The 22,769-nt window shown below is 46.8% G+C and overlaps 2 protein-coding genes across 2 annotated transcripts in view; one reads left to right on the forward strand and one right to left on the reverse strand.

The window, feature by feature from the left end:
- The window catches only part of RAB3GAP1 (RAB3 GTPase activating protein catalytic subunit 1), a 1,043,110-nt gene that overhangs the window by 655,569 nt on the left and 364,772 nt on the right, over positions 1 to 22,769 (reverse strand). The gene's annotated exons all lie outside the window — the stretch shown is intronic.
- The window catches only part of TMEM163 (transmembrane protein 163), a 259,583-nt gene that overhangs the window by 196,913 nt on the left and 39,901 nt on the right, over positions 1 to 22,769 (forward strand). Inside the window, exon 5 of the mRNA XM_050751007.1 lies at positions 15,575 to 15,671. Coding sequence (XP_050606964.1) covers positions 15,575 to 15,671 — 97 coding nt within the window. The remainder of the gene's footprint in view (positions 1 to 15,574; positions 15,672 to 22,769) is intronic.

Here is a 22,769-nt window from a genome sequence, read left to right on the forward strand (position 1 = left end):
TACCTACTGTTCAGTTCTTACGTTTTGGTTATGCAAATAAATCTGAGCCTTGAACCTATTGATTTAAAGTAAAAATCTTTAATGAGCCAGAATTCCCATTGCTCCATCTAGATTGGAGTTTTAGTATGCCAGGATCTTGGCGGTTAAGTCAGAGTGGCTAACTTTCAACATGAGGAAGCTGAGGTCTAGAGATACTTTCCTATTTTTCTCCAAGTTAATGACAAGGGCTCCTGGGCTCTGCTTCCAGCTTAGTGACTCCAGCAATACTGCTATTCCAGTTAGAAAAAAATAAACACAAAACTGTGTGTGAAAATTTTGTGTATGTGTTTAGGTTGATAAACACCTAGATAAAGAAAATTCCAGCTTGTCTATGTTGCAAGCCTCAAATGTGGCTGTGAGTCCCAGTTCAGTTGACAGCTTCATAACAATGGGTAGCTCATAGACTGTCCCCAGACTGTCTCCAGCTCTCTATTTCTCCCTAACTGCCCCTCTCCCCATCAACCTTCTGACTTGTCAGAGGGGAGAGGTAGTGTATACTCCGTTTGGCAGCATCAGTGAAAAGCATGCAAGAAGTCCACGAGAGTTCTCTGTAAGCCTCGCATGCTTACCCATGTGCCATGGGGTGTTTGCCTCAGGGAATTCATGTCCTCGGGACTCGACCAGCTTGACCAGCTGTGGAAGCTTGATCAGCTTCCCAAAGGGCATGATATAGGGGGTTTTACCAGAGGTCCCAGTGATGGAAGGTGATGCCACAGGATTAGATTAGAAATGTTATTTTTTGGGGGGAGGGGGGTGGGTGGGGGTAAAGCAAGTCAGCATGATAAGCAGTTGTGAAGTCACAAACTTATGACAGAAAAATCCATGTAAAGAAATCCACTAAACACATAATAATAATTACAGCTCACAACCTCTCATCACGTTTGCCTCTATTTTCTAATTTAGGGTGCTTGGTAAATCTCTAGTCTAGAGTAGCATTTTAGTTTTGCAGTCCTAGGGTGTAGATAGAGCTTGGCCTCTCTGCCACTCACCAGGGAGCCTTACATTTCATATATATATGCGTGTGTATATGTATATGTGTGTGTGTATATATATACACTTTTTTTTTTTTTTTTTTTTTTTTTTTTTGAGAGACACAATCTCGCTTTTTTGCCCGGGCTGGAGTGCAGTGGCACAATCTTAGCTCACTGCAACCTCCGCCTCATGGGTTCAAGTGATTCTCCTGTCTCAGCCTCCCGAGTAGCTGGGATTACAGGCACCCACCACCATGCCTGACTAATCTTTGTACTTTTAGTAGAGATGGGGTTTCACCATGTTGGCCAGGCTGGTCTCGAACTACTGACCTCAGGTGATCCGCCCGCCTCGGCCTCCCAGAGTGCTGAGATTACAGGCGTGAGCCACTGCACGTGGCCCATATTTTATATATGCTTAATATCATCTTGGATGACCTGTGCCTACCCATCTTATTTATGTTTGCCACAGTTTTGGGAGAGAAGTGGTCTTTTTATCATTCCCACTTTTCTTCTAAGGAAACTGAGCCTTGGAGAAGGAGCTATGAACAGTTGAGCTTGGGTGGCAGCTTTCTAGGTTGCCCCAGAAGCAGGGCAGAAACTCACCAAAACCACACCTTGTGCACGTGAGTCCCGGTGCCCCACAGGACATGCGGTACACGCTCATGAAAACATGGCTGATTTACACGTCAAGTCTGAAACTTGATAGAGGCCCGCATTTCATGTCTTGTGAAGATACAAATACAGGTCAATGTTAGAAGTGATGTAGCTGGAGAAGACATTTCTAGAAATTTTGTTTCTGTTATAAAAGTACAGCACGGAAAAGTAGAAGGGAACAAAGTCTGTCTTCTTACTATTATTACTTTACCGTGTGTTTCCTTCCAAAAATTTCCCCCCCGGGTTTAGATTTATTTTTATGTGTTTCTAATCTGCATATGTATATTTTTATATCCTGTTTTTCATTTATCTTTTGGATACTTTTTTTGATCAACAAAAAAAAATTTTAATGGCATCTGATAGTCAACCGAATTGATGGATCACAGTTACTTAAACACTCCCTTTGTGGCACATGTAAATTTCCCACTTTTAAATATAAATAACACTGCTGTGAACATTCTTCTGCAAAAAGCCTTTTCTTTAGGGATTGATTCCCGGAAGTGGATCAAAGTGAATGAATAATTTAAGTCAATTACTTGAAATACTATAATCAAGGTTAGAAACACTGTAAACTAGGTTACTAAGGAAATGATGGAGTACTTTTATAGGAATCAAAATAAGTAAAAGATGTAATTAACCATGTCATGCTGAGAAGCCTGTGTTCAGAAGGTGCTGAGCTCGCCATTTCCCGCAGAGACAGAGCAGAAGAGTGGTTGGATGCTTCAGACCCAGTGGGAGAGTTTAGAGACCACAGGGGGCTTCCGTTTTTGTCTTTTTGATTCGGTAAGATTATTTACTCAAGTGGTTTTCTGTACATCCTGTGTCAGTGGGATTGCCTGGTTTTCAGGATAGACTAAAGCTTGGGCAACTTGTCTGTCGTCCGACCGGCAGCTCCTTCCCCTGGTTCCAAGTACCAGATGGCTGAGACAGCCTTTGCTGCCACTGCCATAAGATGAATCCCTTTCAAGAACCTTGTATCTGTCAGCTTTGCTGCAATAGCAGCACCCAAAGTCTCAGTGACTTATGCCGCAAACATGCATTTCTTCATTATTTCCATGTAAGCCAAGGTTTGCTGGTGGCCTTTTCCACATGAGTTCTCATTCCAGCTTTTAGGCAGAAGGAATAGCCCTTCTCCTAGGACCACTGGGCAGAAATGAGGCCAAACCAACTGTGCACATGGGAAGTTTCTGTGCAGGTACAGTGATGTCACCTCCACTCACTGTTTACTAGAGCAAGTCACACGGCCAAGCCCCATAGTGGGCAGGATGTATACATCCCCTACACAAAGGTGCTGTCAATCACACAGCAAAGGTAGGGGTGTGAGGTTAAGAGCAATTGATGTGAGCAATGATACACACTTCTGCAGGCCTACTGGGAATTGACCTCCTTGTTTTCTTTTAATGACCACCCATCCCCTTGTTTACCGTAGCACAGAAGCCTCAGAATATGGCTCTGTGCATGAACTGAATTGACCATGTGGCCCAGGATGGCTTTCAATGCATGGGCCATGAGTTGGACAAGCTTGGTCAAAGTAGTTCGTGCACAGAGCCCAACACAAATTTGTAAACTTTCTTGAAATACTATGAGATTTATGCACAGACCTCTTTTTCTTTTTAATTTAAGCTCATCAGTATCGTTAGTGTTAGTGTATTTTATATGTGGCCCAAGACAATTCTTTTTCTTCCATTGTAGCCCAGGGAAGCCAAAAGATTGGACAACCCCGACTTTGACCCTAGCATGAGAGAATCTCTGGTTTAACACAGTATATGGCCAACGTGGTCTTGGGCCTCTTCATCCTTGTGGCGGGTGGTATTTTCTGAAGATGATCACAACCATATCCCCCCTCCACATGTTGTTCTACAATGCTTCCTTGTCACTCCTCCATCAAGAGGTGGCATCTTGTCCCCCTCTTCTTTAACCTCAGCAAGCCTATGGCTCACTTAAGGACTGCAGAATGCCCTGGAAGGATGTGGCATGCTTCCAAGGCCTTGCAGCTTCTGCCTGGTTTCAGTGGAGCGCTGGCTCGGGGGAAGCCAGCACCCCCTGCAGGAAGCCTGGCTACACCCAGGGGTGTTGGTTCAGCACTGTGGTTGACAGTCTCAGCTGAGTGTGGCCTTCCAGCCACCCCTGGTCTTGGCTTTCAGTCCTTGTTATCATTCCTCTTGGATTGAAAGTCCAGGGAGAGAGTCTGATGGGCCCAGCTTGGGTCAGGGGCCTGGGTTCCAGCGGGGGTGCAGTGACTGTCGGTCCTCCCCTTGGTGACAGTGGAGCCTGGAGGGAGCATGGAGGCTGGTTACCTATGAAGAGGGGATGAATGCAGGTCAGGCCCTGCAAGTGTGCAGCACAGACAGTGCCTGAGTCAGCGTTGGAAAATGCAGATCTAATCATCTTTCTTCATCATTTTCTAAGTTGTCAGGGGCTCTGCGTGGTTCTTCACAAGAACGTTTATACAGCTTACCTTATTAGAACGTGAGGCTCCACAGGGTTGGGTCTCACTCTCCCTCCTACTCAGCTTCCCAGCTGGATTCCTCGTGGAAACTTCACTCCAGTTTTTCTAGGGCATTTGTAATTTCTTGGGGGGAAAAATCTCCTCCACTTTGAAAGATTTTAGTGTAATCCATGTGCTGATGATTCCTGAGTCAAGTTTGAATCTAAACTCCTATTCCAGCTCCCTTCTCAACACCACCACTTGGATGTCTGACACACACATCCCACACTTACTGCGTCTGCAGCTGCACTCCTGATCTTTCCTGCCCCCGGACCTGCTTCTCCTACAGTCTTCCCTGTCTCCGGAAATGGCAACTCTATCCTTTGCTTTTCTCAGGTTCAAAGCTTCAAATAATTCGTAGCTCCTTTGTTTCCTACCATACATTAACAAGACTTGTCAGCTGTGCCTTCAGAATATATCCCTGAACAGACCAAAACTCAGAACCAGAAAATGTCCAGAGACTCACTCTTCAGTGCTGTGTCCTGACCCATGTCATCATTTGCCACATCCTTACCTGCCTGGATATCCATGACATCATTTGCTACATCCTCACCTGGCCTGGATATCCATGACATCATTTGCCACACCCTCACCTGCCTCGATATCCGTGACATCATTTGCCACATCCTCACCTGCCTGGATATCCATGACATCATTTGCCAATCCTCTCCTGGCCTGGATAGCCATGATATCACTTGACACGTCCTCAGCTGGCTTGGCTATCCATGACGTCATTTGTCACGTCCTTACCTAACCTGGATATCCATGACATCACTTGCCATGTCCTCACCTGACCTGGATATCCATGACATCATTTGCCACTCCCTCACCTGGCCTGGATATCCATGACATTATTTGCCACTCCCTCACCTGGCCTGGATAGCCATGACGTTGTTTGTCACACCCTCACCTGCCCTGGATATCGCCACAGCCTGCACACCGCTCTCCCTGTTTCTGCCCTTGGTGAGCAGTGGTCCTGTTAAAACATGCCACATCATGTTTCCAAGTTCGTGCGCCCTGTGGCCTCCCATGTTTGTAAATGCCTAAATCCTGACAACAGCTCTAAGACCTTATATGATCCACCTTCGCCATTCTCCCTCTTTCTCACTCCCCTTTGGAGTTGAGAGGGTTCCACCTCGGAGCCTGAAGCTTCATCCCCCCCGTACCTGCATAGCTTGCTCCCTAGAACAGTGCCTGGCACCCGGCAGGTGTGCAGTGGAAATGCGCGGGATGCATGAATTCTGGCGTGCCTTTGGACTTGCCTTCCCTTTTCCCGGAACATACTTTTCACTCGTCTTTATGAAGTTAATTTATTTGGTTTGTTCAAAGTCAGCTCAATTCTCAGCTTCTCTAGGAATATTTTTTTCTGAGACAGAGCCTTGCTCTGTTGCCCAGGTTAGAGTACAGTGGCATGATCTCAGCTCACAGCAACCTCCACCTCCCAGGTTCAAGCAATTCTCATGCCTCAGTCTCCTGAGTAGCTGGGATTACAGATGCATGCCACCATGCCTGGTCAATTTTTGTATTTTTGTTAGAGATGGGGTTTCACCATGCTGGCCAGGCTGATCTCGAGCTCCTGACCTCAGGTGATCCACCTGCCTGGCCTCCCAAAGCGCTGGGATTACAGGTGTGAGACACTGCGCCTGGGCCTCTAGGAATATTTGTGTGTGATTTAATTGCCCCCTTTCTCTACTTGGAGGAAAAGGGCCATGTTGTGTCCTCGTAGCTAATGAACAGCAGGTTTCTTTGCACATGGTAGACATTCAGTGTTTCTTCATGTTTCATAGGTCACATCTGCACACACACAACTGCAAAAACCATGATCAGCTTCTCTAGGAAGAGTTTTTCCTAAAGCCTCTATTCCCCATCCGTGTTCAGCAAAAGCTGTTGTCACTCTCTTTGGGTATCTGCCTGGATATATTCCATGCATAGACAAGCAGTTGTACCTTCAACAGTTATTTAAGAAAAAATTGGAATTGGTGCAGCTAATTGCCCTGACATTGAAAATACTTGCACGGTTTACTTGAAATAACCAGTTGGCTAACGTAGCAAGATTTTTAGATGTTCATATTCTCCTGAGAAGCAGGTTTACCCTGAGAGTACCTTTAAAATCTTTCCAAAAACCACTGGTTCCCTTATTCCCTCAGCAGCTGGAATGCACTGAATTCTGGTCAGTCTGCTTGGATCTCATGGGAGCCTGCAAGACTCGTGTTCCCTATGCTGCCACTTCTCCCGACTTGTTCTAGAATCACCTCTTCCAGCATCCCTGCAGGTGCCTTCTCCTGGTCTTCCCGCTTCCACCCATGTCCCTCTTTGTTCTTTTCTCAAAAGAACAGCCAGAGTGATCCTTTTTGAATGTGAGTCAGGTTGTGTCATTTCTTTGCGGAGTCCTCCAGTGGTGCCCTGCCATCCTTAGTGGAAAAACACAAGTCCTTATGGTAACAGCAAGGCCCCTGGGTTCCAGCCATCCCAGCCTCGTCACCGTAGGTTGAGCATGCTGGGTTCCCTCCTGCTAGGAGCCTTCGCACTCAGTGTTCCTCTGCCTGGAGTGCTCATCCCCAGGTGGCTGCAGAGCCGACTCTCCCATCTGGTAGGTTTTTGTTCAGATGTACCCTCATTAGAGAGAAGTGTGAGTGCTGGATATAAAGAAACCTCCCCCTGCCCCCCGCCTTGTTCTTCCCCTTTTTTATGCTTTGTTTCTGTATATAATGTACTTACTTGTTCATTGCCTATCCCCATGTGAGTGCCACAAGAGCAGGCAATTGCTGTCCTGTTCATGCCAAATCCTTGCCCTAGAACACAAGAGTCAGTGTTTTGCTGATTAATTGGAAGACCTTGGGCCACGAGTCTCCGCATGCGTTCCCTGTGCAGTGTATATTGGAAGCAGAGATCTCGGGTAGGGTTTGGCAACATTTAGACGGGCTGTTCCCTGTTCCTTTCTTTCTATCCATTCCCCTCCACCCTGGAAGTGTGAGACCTGGAGGCCCCAGGAAAGTGGCCTTGGGAGCCTAGGCTGGGGAGAGGCCTCTCAGGCTCAGGTCAGTGTATCTCACTTAAGACCTTCCTTAAGCTTGGCAAGCCCCAAACAGACTCACTACCAGCTCCTCACTGCCTGTTCTTGGATGCGCCACTACCTCTTCCTTTGTGGCCAGTCTCAGAATTGGGGTTGTCCTTGTGCCCTTCTCCTCTGCCTATGCCCAGTCAGTCACCGAGTTCTGCCAGTTCGATCTGCTTGGTGTCTTTCCGTCTTGATTCTTCTCAGCTGTCGTGGTCTGTGTGTAGAGTCATCAGTTTGTTTTTGTGGCCACTGACATTGTCTTCCAGGCTATTCCCCTCCCTCTAGTTCCTTTCCCTTCAACCCTCCCAACCCCAGCTGCAGTCGGGAGGGTCTTTGCAAAGCCCAGATCACGTCATGGGTCTCCTTTGCTTAAAATGCTGCAGCGACCTCATGTCACCACAAAGGTTTCCCCAACCTCAGACCTGTGTGTTCCCACTTGGTGATCCTGCCCTCTCTGTGTACTATCTATCCTATCCTTTTATGAACTTAATACTTAATATATTCATTTTTTCCCTAAGCAACAATAACTTTGCAGTCATGGAGTGATGACCATTGTTTTCTAAGGTACATTAAAATATGTAACTATTAAATACAACAGGTGTTGGTCCGTATGCCGTCTAAGATCTGTTGTGTGTACCATGGGTGATGCACCCGCCATCTTGAGGGAGCTTCCAGGACACACAGGTCCCTTCTTTGTGGCCATTGCATTGCTGCTCCCCTGGGACCAAATGCTCCAGGAATAGCATCTCCATTTTGAATTCCCGCTGAAACAGGGCCCCACAGTGCTGTGTCTTTATGCTTTTGTCCGTAAAGTTTCCTCTGTCTGGAGTAACCTCCAAAGCTTCTAGTTTCTCTGCTTCATGATTCCCGTCCATTGTACACCCAGCTTAGACGTCATACTACAGAGCCATCCTTTCTTCCCGTTCCGTCCCCCCCAGGTTGTGTTGTATCACTCTGCGTTCTTTCTTCGTTTTATTCCTTGTCCATTGCCTATTTTCACATTCACAAGTGATGGACTGTCCTGTAGTGATTTCCAGGTTTTCTATCCTAGATTCGTGCTCTCTGGGGCCTGGGTATAGATTTTGTTTGCCTTAGCCTCAGGGCTTGACACATAGAACTTAAAATGTGAGTGACTGAATTTTCAAGTCCCTTTCTAAAATGCAGATACCTTGGTGAAGCAGTCGCTGTGGCTGGAGATAGGTTGATGTTAGATGAAAACAAGAGTGAGACTGGCATGTAGACCTGGGGTTTGGCAGGCTCTCTGGAGGGAAGGAAATGGCGCATTGATTGGTGGAGGTACCAAAGGCCTGATGTGCCTTCACATAGTTTCCTAGAGCAGTCCCTGTTAGCCCACATAAATTGACCCCATCTTGAGGAATGGCTTGGGCGACGGCCCCTTTGGTGAGCCTGTGTATTTTCAGCCCAACCTTTAGAGCTGCCCTGTCCAGTATGATAGTCACCAGCTACATGTGGCCATTTGATTTTTAATTAAAATAAATTAAAATTTCATTTCTTCAGTTGCAGTAACCACATTTGCAATACTCGATAGATAGCCATGGCGAGTGGCTACCACATAGAATAGCATCCATCATCGCAGAAAATGCCCTGGGTCTGCTCTGCTCTAGAGACTAATTGTTTAACAAGTTCCTCATGTTGACTTTTGTCCCTAAAGTAGATGCCAGAAATAAAGTCCTATCTAAGTGGGATTTCAGTTGGTCGGGTTCTGTTCAGCTTGTGTATCATTACAGATGTAAACCAAAGGTCATTTGTTGAGGAAGGAGAGGTTTTAATGGTCACAACTTGAGGAAGTGGAGGCTCTCACCATGGAGAGGGTAGGGAATGCTTGCGTGGAGAGCTGTGGTCTGAGTGACTGTCCCTGGTCCAAGTCAATCTCACCCGCTCCAGAAACACAGCAGGTAGATGAAGTTGAAGATAGAGGAGAGAGATGGGAAATGGATGGAGAGAGGGGATGAGGGGCTGCAGCTCAGGAGAGTTGAGGGGAGGAATGAGGTGAACATGAGTACAAACATGAAGGGAAGTGGGGGAGTTCCAGAAGGAGGAGAGGAGGGAGGCATTGACAGTGACGGATTGAGGGAGGGGTGGAGTCTTAACCAGATGGTGCTGGTTTGGCTTCTCCATGATAGAGAGGAGAGAATGGTTCACAGCCATTCCTTGCTCACATTCTCCTTTTATCCTGCCTCCAAGATGAGCTTCCTTTGTGGCTTTGTTTGAAATGTCAGAACACACAGAGAGAAAGGGGGCTTAGCTGGAGAAAACCAGCATTAGGAATTGTTCAGCCATAAGTACTGTGTTATATGCTCACACCACTTAACTCTTGTATTTTTCATTATTTGCTTCATATTTGAGCACTGTCTCAGATGACAAATGCTTTGGAGACCAGAGTCAAAGATGATAAATAAAACAATTACACGTTAAACTATGGGCTGAATTGGTTAATCACCAGGGCTTCTTTGTGTTTAGATCTGTCATAAATTAGAGGGTGATTGGAGAAACTTCTCTTGTTGGGCTTTTTTGATCTGATAGGAAGTAACCTAGAATTGGTAGGCTAGGACTCAGGCTGTTTTAATGTGAGCCACAGGCCTTTAAACCTACAATTGACAAGGGGCCAAACTTTCAGTCTGACATCATTTTGTGTATGAGTGTCTGTCAGTAGGTTTTGCCCTTATAATTTCAGAATTAAAAACTGATGCCTCTAGAGATTTATAATACTGTGCACAGTTAGCAATTTGGAGCCTTTAGCAGAATAGAAAAAAAAGGAGGCTTTAACTACCTTTAATAATTTCTTTGAAGTGACTTGTTAACCATTGCTTCCTTTCGGACATTGTGTGTCTTTGTGTGTGTGTGTGTGTGTGTGTGTGTGTGTGTGTGTGTGTGTGTGTGTGTATGTGAGAGAGAGACAGGGTCTCTGTCACCCAGACTGGAGTACGGTGGCACGATCATGGCTTACTACAGTCACAACCTCCTGGGCTCAAGCAATCCTCCTGCCTCAGCCTCCTGAATAGCTGGGACTACAGGCACACACCACCATGCCCAGCTAATTTATTTTTTGTGGAGGTGGGGTCTTTGTGTTGCCCAGGCTGGTCTCAAACTCCTGGCCTCAAGCAGATCTGCCTGGGCCTCTCAAAGTGCTGGGATTACAGGTGTGAGCCACCACGCCCGGCCTATTCAGTGGTTCTTAAACTTGAGTGTACATCAGAATCACCTGAAGGGCTTATTAAACCACAGATTGCTGGGCCACATCCCCAGAGTTTCTGATTCAGTAGGTCTGGGGTGGATTGACTCAGAATTTGCTCTTCCACCAAGTTCTTATGTGACGCGGGTGCTGCTGATTCGTGGACCACACTGTGACGACCACTGATCCGGTGGGTATTGATTTGTTTATTTAGAAACAAGAGTTTCACTCTTGTTGCCCAGGCTGGAGTGCAGTGGCGTGATCTCAGCTTACCGCAACCACCTTCTCCCAGGTTGAAGCGATTCTCCTGCCTCTGCCTCCCAAGTAGCTGGGATTACAGGCGTGCACCACCACGCCCAGTTAATTTTGTCTTTTTAGTAGAGACAGGGTTTTTCCATGTTGGTCAGGCTGGTCTTGACCTCCTGACCTCAGGTGATCCACCCATCTCGGCCTCCCAAAGTGCTGGGGTTACAGGTGTGAGCCACCGCGCCCAGCTGGGAATTTAAATTTGGTTTCAGTCTGGGTTGATTGGCGGATTATGCTGAAGGGGTGCAGCTCATTTGCCTCTTTCTGATCCATGAAGTTCTTCCCCAGAGTTGGGGCAGGAGGGAGGAGTCTCTATTCTTTTTAGTGACCTGGTTCCTCAATGCTCTTGTTACTGGCCAGGCCAGCCTTTCTGGGTTGAGGCCACGGATTGCTGATGGAGCAATTACCCTTTGCCCCCACCCATCTCTGATCCGCCAAGCTTGGAAGCAGCTCACACTTGCAGATACAAGAATCAGTCATATTTGCACTGTTTGCTCCCGACTCAAATCTTCACAGCATCCTGGAGACCACTAGTCCCAGGGCAGTGGTGGTATGAGCATGTGACGTGGCTGCCCAGAGCTTTCATGTGGCTGGATGGTTGACCAGGGCTGGCTGCTGGGAGGGAGGCAGTTGAATGGGATTCTATTTCTGGATAGACTTCACAAACTCCTTGAGTGACCTTAGGGAAGCCGGCCAATCCTTGACTCCTGCATTTTTAAACACTCCTGTTTATAAAACACCTCTCTCCCCACCCCTCATCCATAAAATTGCAGAAAAACAAAAACCTGGGTCTGGTGAGTGGCCTCCAGGGGACTGATGAGCTGATGTGTGGAGCTCTGAGTGCTAGAGGAGAAAGCTGCTGTGTAAACACAATAAATATTAATAAAACGTTAAAAAATAGCACCGTGCCTGCTGCTAATAATAGCTGCTTTGGGCTGCTGGAGACACTGACACACGGGCTCCCAGCAGTGTCGAAGGAGAGGTGACTGTGGGTTTTGAATCTGCAACCCATTTAAAAGATGCAAATGAGTTTCTGAAACATTTTGGAGCACATTCAGAGGTATATTGGTAAAGAAAATAGGATTACAATTCTGTGAAATACAACTTTAATAAACCAAATCACAAATTTCTTTTGATTTTCATTATATTTCAGAGTTGCCTTACCACGTGGACTATTCCACGGGCATTTGGCTGAAGCATCGGGAGTTTCTTTCCTCCTCCCATCCCCAGTGGTAAATGGTTGATGCCTCCTCAGACTCCCTGGGGAGACTTACGGATGAATCCATTGATGTTTCATCCACTCTGCTGCCTGCGGGAGTACCTGCTGCGTGCTATGTAGTTCTTGCCCTTACAGAATTTATAGTGTAATTTTGAGTAAAGTTAGGTAAACAATACATTACGTACGAGGCCCTTGCATCCTTCGTACTCATCTCCTTAGGTAAATGTACACAGAATCCATATCAGCCTTTTGTGCGGGATGGAGGCATGGCTGCGGAGAGCTGGTGAGAGGCAGTTCCTGCATTATCACCCTGTCAGAAGCAGGCATTTGTTCCTTCCTTCCCCCAGAGCAGTATGGAGATGGAAGCTCCCTTGGGGATATGGTGACAAATTGCCTGTAGAGTCTAGCACGCAGGTTGTGGCTACCCTACTTGATTTTCAGGGAGGGAAGGCTAATTGACAAACAAATGCACTACGAGGCCTGTCAGGTCCCACGAGACCCCCTTCCTTCCTCCCCAGCTTGGATGTTGCTTCCATCTCAGCCTCTGTTCCGGGGAGTTCTGTGCTTTCACCTCACAGTGGAAGCTTCCTAGGGACAGGGCCCTACCTGGCTCTAGGAGCTGGAGTGGTGTCCAGGCAACTTAAAAAAAAAAAAGGAATTCCCCAGGGGAGTGCAATGTGCTGTCAGTGCTGGGAAGTGCTGAGTTGATGACTGAAGTTACCTGAAAGGGTTAATTAACGAGGAATCTCTGTGAGTCACTCAGGAGTTTTGTGAATGGAGGGAAGAACCACATTGCGGGAACTTACCTCAGAGGCCTATGCTGATTTCAGGCTTTCTCCTGTAATGGGACCTCTCAGGGCACATGCCTCACAGGGAGGAATGGTTACTCCAGGTCCCTAGCACAGCTGGCCCAGAACTGTCTTCCAAACAGGAGGCAAGTGCTTTGGGAGTGATGCTTCCCAAGCCCTAGGAATCCCTGCTCTTGCTCCAGTACAGAGTCACTAAAGGGCCCTCCAGTAGGTTCACCTCGTTCCTTCAGGACTTTTGTTTGTTTGTTTGTTTGTAGTTTATTTATTTATTTATTTATTTATTATTATTATACTTTAAGTTCTAGGGTACATGTGCACAACGTGCAGGTTTGTTACCTATGTATACTTGTGCCATGTTGGTGTGCTGCACCCATCAACTTGTCAGCACCCATCAACTCGTCATTTATATCAGGAATAACTCCCAATGCAATCCCTCCCCCCTCCCCCCTCCCCATGATAGGCCCCGGTGTGTGATGTTCCCCTTCCCGAGTCCAAGTGATCTCATTGTTCAGTTCCCACCTATGAGTGAGAACATGCGGTGTTTGGTTTTCTGTTCTTGTGATCGTTTGCTGAGAATGATGGTTTCCAGCTGCATCCATGTCCCTACAAAGGACACAAACTCATCCTTTTTTATGGCTGCATAGTATTCCATGGTGTATATGTGCCACATTTTCTTAATCCAGTCTGTCACTGATGGACATTTGGGTTGATTCCAAGTCTTTGCTATTGTGAATAGTGCCGCAATAAACATACATGTGCATGTGTCTTTATAGCAGCATGATTTATAATCCTTTGGGTATATACCCAGTAATGGGAGGAAACAACAGGTGCTGGAGAGGATGTGGAGAAATAGGAACACTTTTACACTGTTGGTGGGATTGTAAACTAGTTCAACCATTATGGAAAACAGTATGGCGATTCCTCAAGGATCTAGAACTAGATGTACCATATGATCCTCCAGGACTTTAACACGGCCCGGTTTGTCCCTGATTCCAGTGTTAGGACTATGGTTCCCAGCCCCAGGCGTGCTGTCACACCGAGGCAGCACATTAGCACCTACTTACTGCCTGAATTGTCTCTTCTGCCCCTGGTGGATCATGGGGCCCCGTGGCTCACAGCATTCACATAGGTTCTGTAGGATGGCAACTTCTTTCCCCTGTTGACTTTGGTGGTCAAAGTCAATATACCCTGAACTGTATTCTCCTAGAAGTGACTTACTGTCAATCCTTGGTCTAGGGGTGGTCACCCTGGGGGTGTGGCAAGTTACAGCTGAGTCCATTCCCAGGTTGTGTCCTTGTCACTGTCAATTGTGCGGCCTCTTCAGCAGTGTGGAGTTCTCCCAATTAAGATCCTCAGTGTTTCGTTTTTTTGCAGAGCCTGTGTCTCTTGGGGGTGATGTTCCTTCCAGCATCCATGTGTGTATTCATTTGCTCAAGTCTGTGCTGATTCCTAGCCCATTCATTCCTTTTCCTTCCATCTCTGTTCTTTTTTGTGTTTTGCTCCAACCTGCAATTATTCTGTCTTTGCTTTTGAGGGAATAAAACCTACACCACAGTGTGACTTAGAAGCTGACTGGGTGGACTCCAAGCAGCCTTGCTTACCTGCTTTTATTCCTCAGTCCTAAGTGTGGAGGATGGGGTCTGTTCACAGGTTTACTGGGATTATAAGTAGGTTTTACCTCAAAATTAGGTGAGCAATTTGGGGCCATGCTGTTAGTCCAGAGAAGGGGACTCCAAGGTGGATAATAAAACATGATTTTGTTTGATAGTTGGGGCAAGATTGCTGAGGAGGCTGCCAAATGGTGGAGACATCAAGCTGGGACAGGAATGATCTAAACCTGACTGTAGTCACTCTTGTATTTTTTCTCTTTTCTCTCCCTCTTCATTTTCATTTGATATTTTAACCCTTGTAATGCTATCATTTCCTCGTGCCTCCCTTCATCTTCCATCACTCTTCATTTTTCCATCCTGAGATTTGTTGTGTCTGGGTTGTCAGAGACTTTTCCTATGTCCTGAGTCCCATAGCCTTCTTTGCCAGTCCCCATGCCACATCCCCAGCTGTGTGTCCTCTCGCTTCACCTTGGCCTCACCGCGCACCTGCTCCTGCCTCTGCCTGTGCTGGGTGTCTTGGTTGACCATCTCCTTTCTTACCCCTCATTTTTGCCTTTTAGAGTTTCTCTATCTTACTGCAAACTCCTGTCTTGTCATTACCAGATCATTTCTCCTTTTCATCATTGGGACAATGCAAAGGTGTCTGTCACGTCCTATCCAAAAGTGACAGAGTAGACTTTCCTTTGCTTAAGCTAACAGTAATGGCTTCCCGTTTTATGTTTTGTGCATTGTCTCATTTCCTCTTTAGGTAGGGAATATATTCCCATTTGAACGATGAGGAAATCGAGCTAAGAGAGACAATAATCAAGATCACACAAGTTAAGTAAATGGTAGAGCTTGGCATGTCTCATGCCAGAGCCTCCATTCTGCTGTTAAACCATGTACCTTCCCGTCTGAGCAGGAATGACACATCACATTTGCCAGGCAAGGGAGAAAGATTTCACGGCCTTGAAGACCCTTCCATGCCAGCATTCATGGAATGCTGTGAGCTTCTGTGGGATGGTGACCTCTTTTCCCTGAGGCTGACTCTGGTGATCAAACTCTTGAACTGTATTCTCCTAGAGGTGACTTAGTGTCCATCCTTGGGCTGTGGGTGGTCACCCTGGGGGTGTGGCAAGTTACAATTGAGTTCCTTCCCAGACTGTGTCTTTGTCTCTGTCAATTGTGTGGACTCTTCAGCAGTGTGAGTCCTCCCAGTTACGATTCTCAATGTTTTGTTTTTTGCAGAGCCTGTGTCATCTTGGGGGTGATATTCCTTCTGTCATCCATATGTATAGTGGTCAAAGCCATCCATGACCTCTCAACAAGGCTGCTCCCAGAAGTGGTAAGGTCCTTCTTCTTCCTTAACAGTCCTTCCTGCCAGTGCTGGCCCCCTGGGCTTCCTTTCACCGCAGGGTTCCTGGGGGGAGTCGGGCACGTTGAGAGGGAACAGACAACATTTTGGGGGGTCAGAAGAACTTGTTGCAGGGATGCGAATGACCTGGTGGAGAGAAACACTGGGCAAGGTGAAGAGACTCCAGATAGGTGAGCTAGGACTGGGTTCTGTGTGCCTCTCCTTAGCTATTTCACTATTTTTAAAGCAAGATTCATTTTGTTTTTGTAAAGAGAAACTGGGTTATTTTTGTGGAGCAGAGTGATCCAGTCTGTGGTGTTTGCATCTGTTGTTCAGTGTTCATTCAATGATCGTAGTATTAAGAATTATTTTCCTTTGCACCTCAATTCATTACATAAATATATTCACGTTACGTTCTCTGACACACTTGACACTGGGATATTGAAACTGGAGGACACAAATTCATATTAAAATGTGTCTTTGACTACTTTGTCCTCTGGGTGAGAGTCATTACTGGCACTCTGATTCTTTTTGCCTCCCTCCCCTTATAGGGAGTGCTGAGAAAAATATTTTTACAGCCTCTTATCGTGCAGTCTTCATGGCAGGCAACTGATTTGGTTACCAGGAGATGAAGATGCTGCCATTACAATAATTCTCTGTGTACAAGTTGCAATGGAAATTTGAATGCAAAATCTGGTCTGTCCTCTTAGGATGTGATTTGATGTGAGCTTGGCTACATGCACCATCTGATAAAAGACCAAAATGATTAGACCTTTAATTTTACTTTTGAAGAAAGATGTTAATCCTGGTTGGGGTGATGTATTGCATGTATGTGTGTGTATGTGTGTTTTTATAGGGAAGATGAACATGAGGTGAGACATCCTCCTGTGTTTAGTAGAGGCATATGAAAGTGGTTTTTCTCACTCCCTTGTAAATGATTAGAGTCATCCCTTTAATGATCCACCAGGATTTTAACTGTTATTTATCACCATAGTTGGCCAGTGCTTACTCTCTAACATCTCAGTGACAGGGAGGAAAAATGGATACGGGGGAAAGGAATGTTCCTATTTGTAGTATTTAGTTTTTTTCAGAAGCAGAGATAGCTCGAGCAAATATTACCATTCATTACAGTCCTGTGCTCTTCATCTCCTACTTACCAATCTCCCTGGTTGCCTGGCATGTGGGACTCTCACATCCTCCTCCTCCATCAGACTTGCTAGCCTGCATTTCACTCAGTCAGAATCTGAACCTTAGGTAAAATATGACGGTGCCAAGTGTGATTACACGTGTTAGATGTCAGTCAGGAAACATCTACGTTTTATAGGCATTGCAAATAGGCCTCAACTCTGAGAAATGTTTATTGGTGGGAATTTTCTCCACTATGCCAGTTGACACATTCATTTATTTAGGCATTAAAAATTAATTTCCAGCAGGGCTCACGTGATAGGGAATGGCTGGCTGTGCTCACGGCCCTGGTAGTGGCTCTCCTTGTTATTCTCCTGACAGCTGAACCACTTTTAACTGGGAGCAATCTCTTATTATCCCACAGTGCAAAGACTCTTAAGAGAAGCAGCTCACCGACTTACATTCCCCCTCAAGGTATACATGTCCAACACCCAGCCTCACCTGGGGTTCAGAGAGGCTGAAGATTCCGGGGTTGTGCCTGTCCTTGCAGAACCCATACCCTCTGCACCTTTGATGCATTGTATGGGATTGTAGACATTTATTTTACTTGTTTTTTTAAATTGACAACAATGATATATATTTTTGGGGTACATAGTGATGTTTTGATACATACCATGTATAGTGATCAGATTAGGGTAATTAGTGAATTAGCATATCCATTATCTCAAACATTATTTCTGTGTTGAGAACATTCAATATCCCCCTTCTAGTTATATAATATGTTATATAATTCTAACCTATATAATATATTATCGTTTAGGCATCCTGTAATGGTTTAGAACACTAGAACTTATTCCTCCTATCTAGCTGTAATTTTGTTTCCTTTAACAAGTCCGTCCCTTTCCTCTCTGGTATCCTCTGTTTTGCTTTTTACCTTTACACAGTCACCTTTTTCTAGCTGGCACATGAATGAGAACAGGCGATGCTTGTCTTCGTGTGTCTGGCTTGTCTCACTTAACAGAATGACCTCCAGTTCCATCTGTGTTGTAGTGAATGACAGGATTTCACTCTTTTTTATGGCGGAATTGTATTCCATTGTGTATATATGCCATATTTTCTTTATCCATTCATCTATTGTTGGTGTGGGATTTAAAAATCACACCCGTTTATGGTCATCTTTTCATAACTCTGGAGAAGCGATACACGATGGTTTTGCTGGTGGTTTTGTTTAAGCCTTCAGAGTTGTTAACTAGGGAGCTTTCAAGCTCTGTGAGCTCCCGTCTCCAGAGGGGAAGGCCTCCTCCTCGGCTGAGGGCTTAGTGGCCCACGGGCCAGGTAAATGCCGCCAGGTGGCGGCTGACCGTGTCTCCATCCTGGGTCTTCTTGTTCCCTTGCTGTACGCTAGAGGTTTATAGAAGCCAACAGGTGACAGCCAGGCCCCCGGGCCCTGGCCTGCAGTAATCCAAAATGTGCATTTATGCACAATGCTTCATCTCAAATAGGGGTCACAAACTCAAATGCCTGTAAGCCAGCTCTGAAGCAAAAATAGGAGAAACTGGCCGGGCCTGTGGCAACTGAGGTGCGCATGCCTGATGAAGGGCCTGGCCTCCTCTGGAGATGTCATGCTGGCATGTGGGCCGTACGGAAGACTCATCAGCAGCTCTTCTGAGTGTTAAAGAGGAAGTGGAGTGAGGTAAATTGGCAACTAATTAAACATTTTTGAGAACTCTGGTTGAGAGTGGGTGGATAATTTCACGCAGGTGAAATACAGTGCGCCTCCTGGTTGCACACGAGGAGTTTGCTGCCTCTGCGCAAACCAGGCTGTGAGGGTTGGATCTGGGCGAAACCAGGGAGACGGGTGCTTAGGGTCTCCGCGTCACAGACTTAGCTCCGAGTGACACCTCCCGCTTAGTCTCAGTTGCAGAACTGCGTTTTACGTGGGATTTCTGTCCAGTTGTGGCTGTAGATTCTGTCAGAAACAGTGTCTTCCCTTCCCCAGCCCTGTTCCCTTGGCAGCCGTCTTTTTAACTTCGCTGCACAGTTCTCAGAGTGGGAATAATTGCAGGGACGGGTAAGTTTTGAGTAAGAGAGCTGTGCAATTGGAATTTCCCAACTGTGAAGTTGGTTGACTCTGAGCCTCAGTGTTTTGTTGCCTGCCCCTCAGGGTTTTGCTGGAGCAACCAGGCCGGCCGGCTCTCTGGGGACCTGGAACAGGACCTGGGGACTCTGCTCCAGGGCTGTGTGGGCAAATGGCCGCAGGCTGCTGCTGCCTCCCAACCTGCAGGTGGTTCATGAAACAGATTCCACAGAGCCGTCTCTGAAACTGCAGTTCTGGAAGCCGGGACATGTGTGGCCTGTGCCACGATGGTAGTAATAGTGCTTTCTTTTTACCAATAGGCTGCTTTGTTTTTGTTTATTTTAGCATGAAAGGATAGTTTTAATCAAAATAAGCAGGTTCCAGAAATCCATGACACTGCTGACCCTCTGCCTCCCTGACTGCATCTTTTTAATTTAGTTATTGTTATATTTTTTTAATTAACAAGTAAAAATAGTATATCTTTATGATGTCTTAACCATTCCACAGTGATGCGTATATCAATATGGGTTGTTTTAAAAGAAGTATCTCGCTCTTCCTGTTTCTACCCCCCCAGTCACGCCGGGCTGTGGTAAGAAGGGGCAGGTGGTGAGCTTCTCCTTTCCTCGAGGACCCAGGTCTGAAAGCTGAAGAGATGTTCCTGAGGGCGTCAGCTGGGTGGCAGCAGAGACTGGATTAGAACCTGGTCTCCTCGTCCAGGGCTGTCTTGGCCCTGGCCTATGGGGCCTTGAGGACCCTGCTGCCTACTGGCTTTTTGGCTCCGGCCTCCTGTCTGTCTGCTCCCCACACTCCTGAGGGCAGCGCTGCCGAGGGCTGTCCCAAAGTGGGAGGATGTGCAGGCCCCCAGCTGGCCCTCCTGTTCCCAGCCTTTCTGGCTACTCTGCCACCTATCCCCCTTTCCACAGGGCCCCTTCGCTCTGTGCTGCTGACTGGGGGAGCCCCCACTGCCTTGTCTCTTGAAAGCCCACATGCCAGCCGGGCGCGGTGGCTCACGCCTGTAATCCCAGCACTTTGGGAGGCCGAGGCGGACGGATCACCTGAGGCCAGGAGTTCAAGACCAGCCTGGCTAACATGGTGAAACCCTGTTTCTGCTAAAAATACAAAAACAAAATTAGCCAGGCTTGGTGGTGAATGCCTGTAATCCCAGCTACTCAGGAGGCTGAGGCGGAAGAATCACTTGAACCAGATTGCACTCCAGCCTGGGCGACAGAGCAAGACTCCGTCTCAAAAAAAACAACAACAAAAAACAAAAACCAGAAAGCAAGCCCACATGCAAGTGCACCAAGCATCGGTGGAGGCTGCAGCAGCACAGTGTGGGATGAGGGGAGGGTGGGATGTGTGAGGCACATGGAGGGTGGTGCTGGAGTGAAGCTGCTGAGCCTGGCGGGAGGGCTTGGGCGTGGGCGCACCTGCCCAAGGTGTGGCACTCTCTGCCTCTTCTTACCTGTGTGACCCCATGCAAGTGATGCAGTCACCCTGACCCTGGGTCTCCTCTTAGGTAAAATGTGGATGGCACCTCCATCCAAGGCTTATGATAAGAATCGAATGAACAGTCAGTTAGGAGAATCGGCGGTAGAGGACAGCCCCTCTGTGGCGGCTGCTGCTCTTCTGCCTTTTGAAATTTCTGAATTGCTAATCAAGGTTGCCCCAGATAGTGTCTGGAGGTCATTTCAGACTTGGCTCCTGAGCATCATCTCAACCTGTCCAGTTGTGGCTTCTCTGATGCTTGGCCTTGTGGGGTCCCTGGATGGAGCTTGTATTGCTCTCTCTCGGGCTTCAGGCAGCTGCAGCCCTCTTTGGGCCAGTGTCCTGGGGAATGCTGAACACGCCATTGGAAGACCTGAGCTCTAGGCCTAACCCACCCCTCACTGGCCAAGTGACTTTTAGCAAATCACTCTTCCTCTCTGAGCAAGTTTCCTCATGACGACAATGGACACAGTACCCACTACTCCACAACAGAATGTGAGAAACAAATGATGTGATAATGAATGTAGAAATGCTTTGTAAGGGTCACATACCTTACAAAGGAGGAAGATGATACTGTTTCTGAAGCTAAGGTTCTAGGAGTCCCATCCTTGCCCTTGAACTTTCTCTGTGTCCTAATCAATGACCAGCTCATTAGTGCCCTTTGCCTTGAGTGGACCGTGACCTCTTTACCTTGGGCTCTTGGCCAGTGTCTGGGCCCAGGCTCCTTAAGTGGTCATGTGGCAATAATGCTGATTTTCATTATAATTAGAGTAATAAACAGTCACATGTTGGCAATAAATAATACATGACCATATGTGGATACTAATAATTGCTACCATTTGATTGCTCATCTCCAGACCAACCCTCTGTCTAGGCACTTGGGATTCAGAGTCAAATAGCAATAATGACTAGAATTTTTGCATTGCACTGCAAAGCCCTTCTTAGAGGACTTGGCTTTTGCTCCCAAGGAGCTCAGTTAGGGAGAGACTCATTAGGGAGAGACTCATTAGCTGCTGCATTAAATATGTAGTGATAACAGCTATAATAGACACGATCACATGAGAACACAGAGGAGCTTTTTTGTCAAGCCTGGAGTAGGGAGGGGGAGGTATGTGGGGACCTTCCCCAGTAAGCAGACACTCCGTGCGACATATGAAGGAAGGGTGGTTGTGGGCAAGGCAGGCGCCTTGTGGGAGGAGGTGCAGGAAGAGCAGGCGCTTCCAGGCAGAGCTGCAGAGGAGGTCACAGGTTCTGTGTGCACCTGTGGTCTCTGTCATACTCTTGTGTCCTGTTTACATGAGAGTCTCTGGGTAGAAAGAGGAAGGAATAGGGAGAGCAAAGGAGGAGGGAAAAGGAAGAAAGGAAAAATGACTTTGTGTTGTAAGTCAGAAATGATGCTTAGCAAAATTTTGTTTTCTCTGTCTTAATTAATTAGGAAGGTTCCCCTGCCAAGCTCTCCTTGTCTGTCTCCTCCCTGAGTTTTTGCCTAAAATTCCTTCCCATTCACTAGAACCAAGCAGCTTCCCTCCAGCGATAAAAGGGGGCCCCTTTCAGTTGTTCATTTCCCTGCAGTAGTTAGCGTCATTTGGTCTCCAGTCCCCGTGGATTGTGGCTTGGGCAAGGTGGCCTCTCCTGTTCACTGGTGCATCCATTCAACACGTGTTTCCTGGCGCGTCCTGCTCTTGAGGCCAGGCTGGCTCTGTGGGACCTGTGGAGGTCAGTGTTGTTCCCGCAGGAGCCTCAGATGGGATTCCACGCTCCTGAGCAAAACTGGAAATAGAACTCTTGTCAAAGATATGTTAAGTTTGGGGCCGGGTGTGGTGGCTCACATCCGTAATCCCAGCACTTTGGGAGTCCGAGGCAGGCAGATCACTTGAGGTCAGGAGTTTGAGACCAGCCTGGCCAATATGGTGAAACCACGTCACTACTAAAAATACAAAAATTAGCTGGCGTGGTGGCGGGCACCTCTAATCCCAGCTACTTGGGAGGCTGAGGCAGGAGAATCGGTTGAACCCTGGAGGTGGAGGTTGCAGTGAGCCAAGATTGTGCCATTGCACTCCAGCCTGGGTGACAGAGCAAGACTCCGTCTCAAAAAAAAAAAAAAAAAAAAAAAAAAAAAAAGATATTTAAGGCTTGGATTTTGTGAAATTACAACACATTTTGTTACAGATCTAACCGACTTCTATTCATAGTTGGTGAATCGGGGAATCCTCCATTCTGTAACATAGGATGGGAGCTTCCCAGGGCAATGGCAGAATAGTGGGCCTCATGCAGTGGGAACAAGGAAACAAAAATAGAAGAAAAGCAGACTGGTTAACATTGGGTTACATTAAATTACTTTTTTTGTATGAATTAAAGCAGAGGGGACTTTCTTGTGACACTGACTTAGTTAGACTGGAATC

This window comes from Macaca thibetana, chromosome 12, assembly GCF_024542745.1.
Source record: "Macaca thibetana thibetana isolate TM-01 chromosome 12, ASM2454274v1, whole genome shotgun sequence".
NCBI lineage: Eukaryota > Metazoa > Chordata > Mammalia > Primates > Cercopithecidae > Macaca > Macaca thibetana.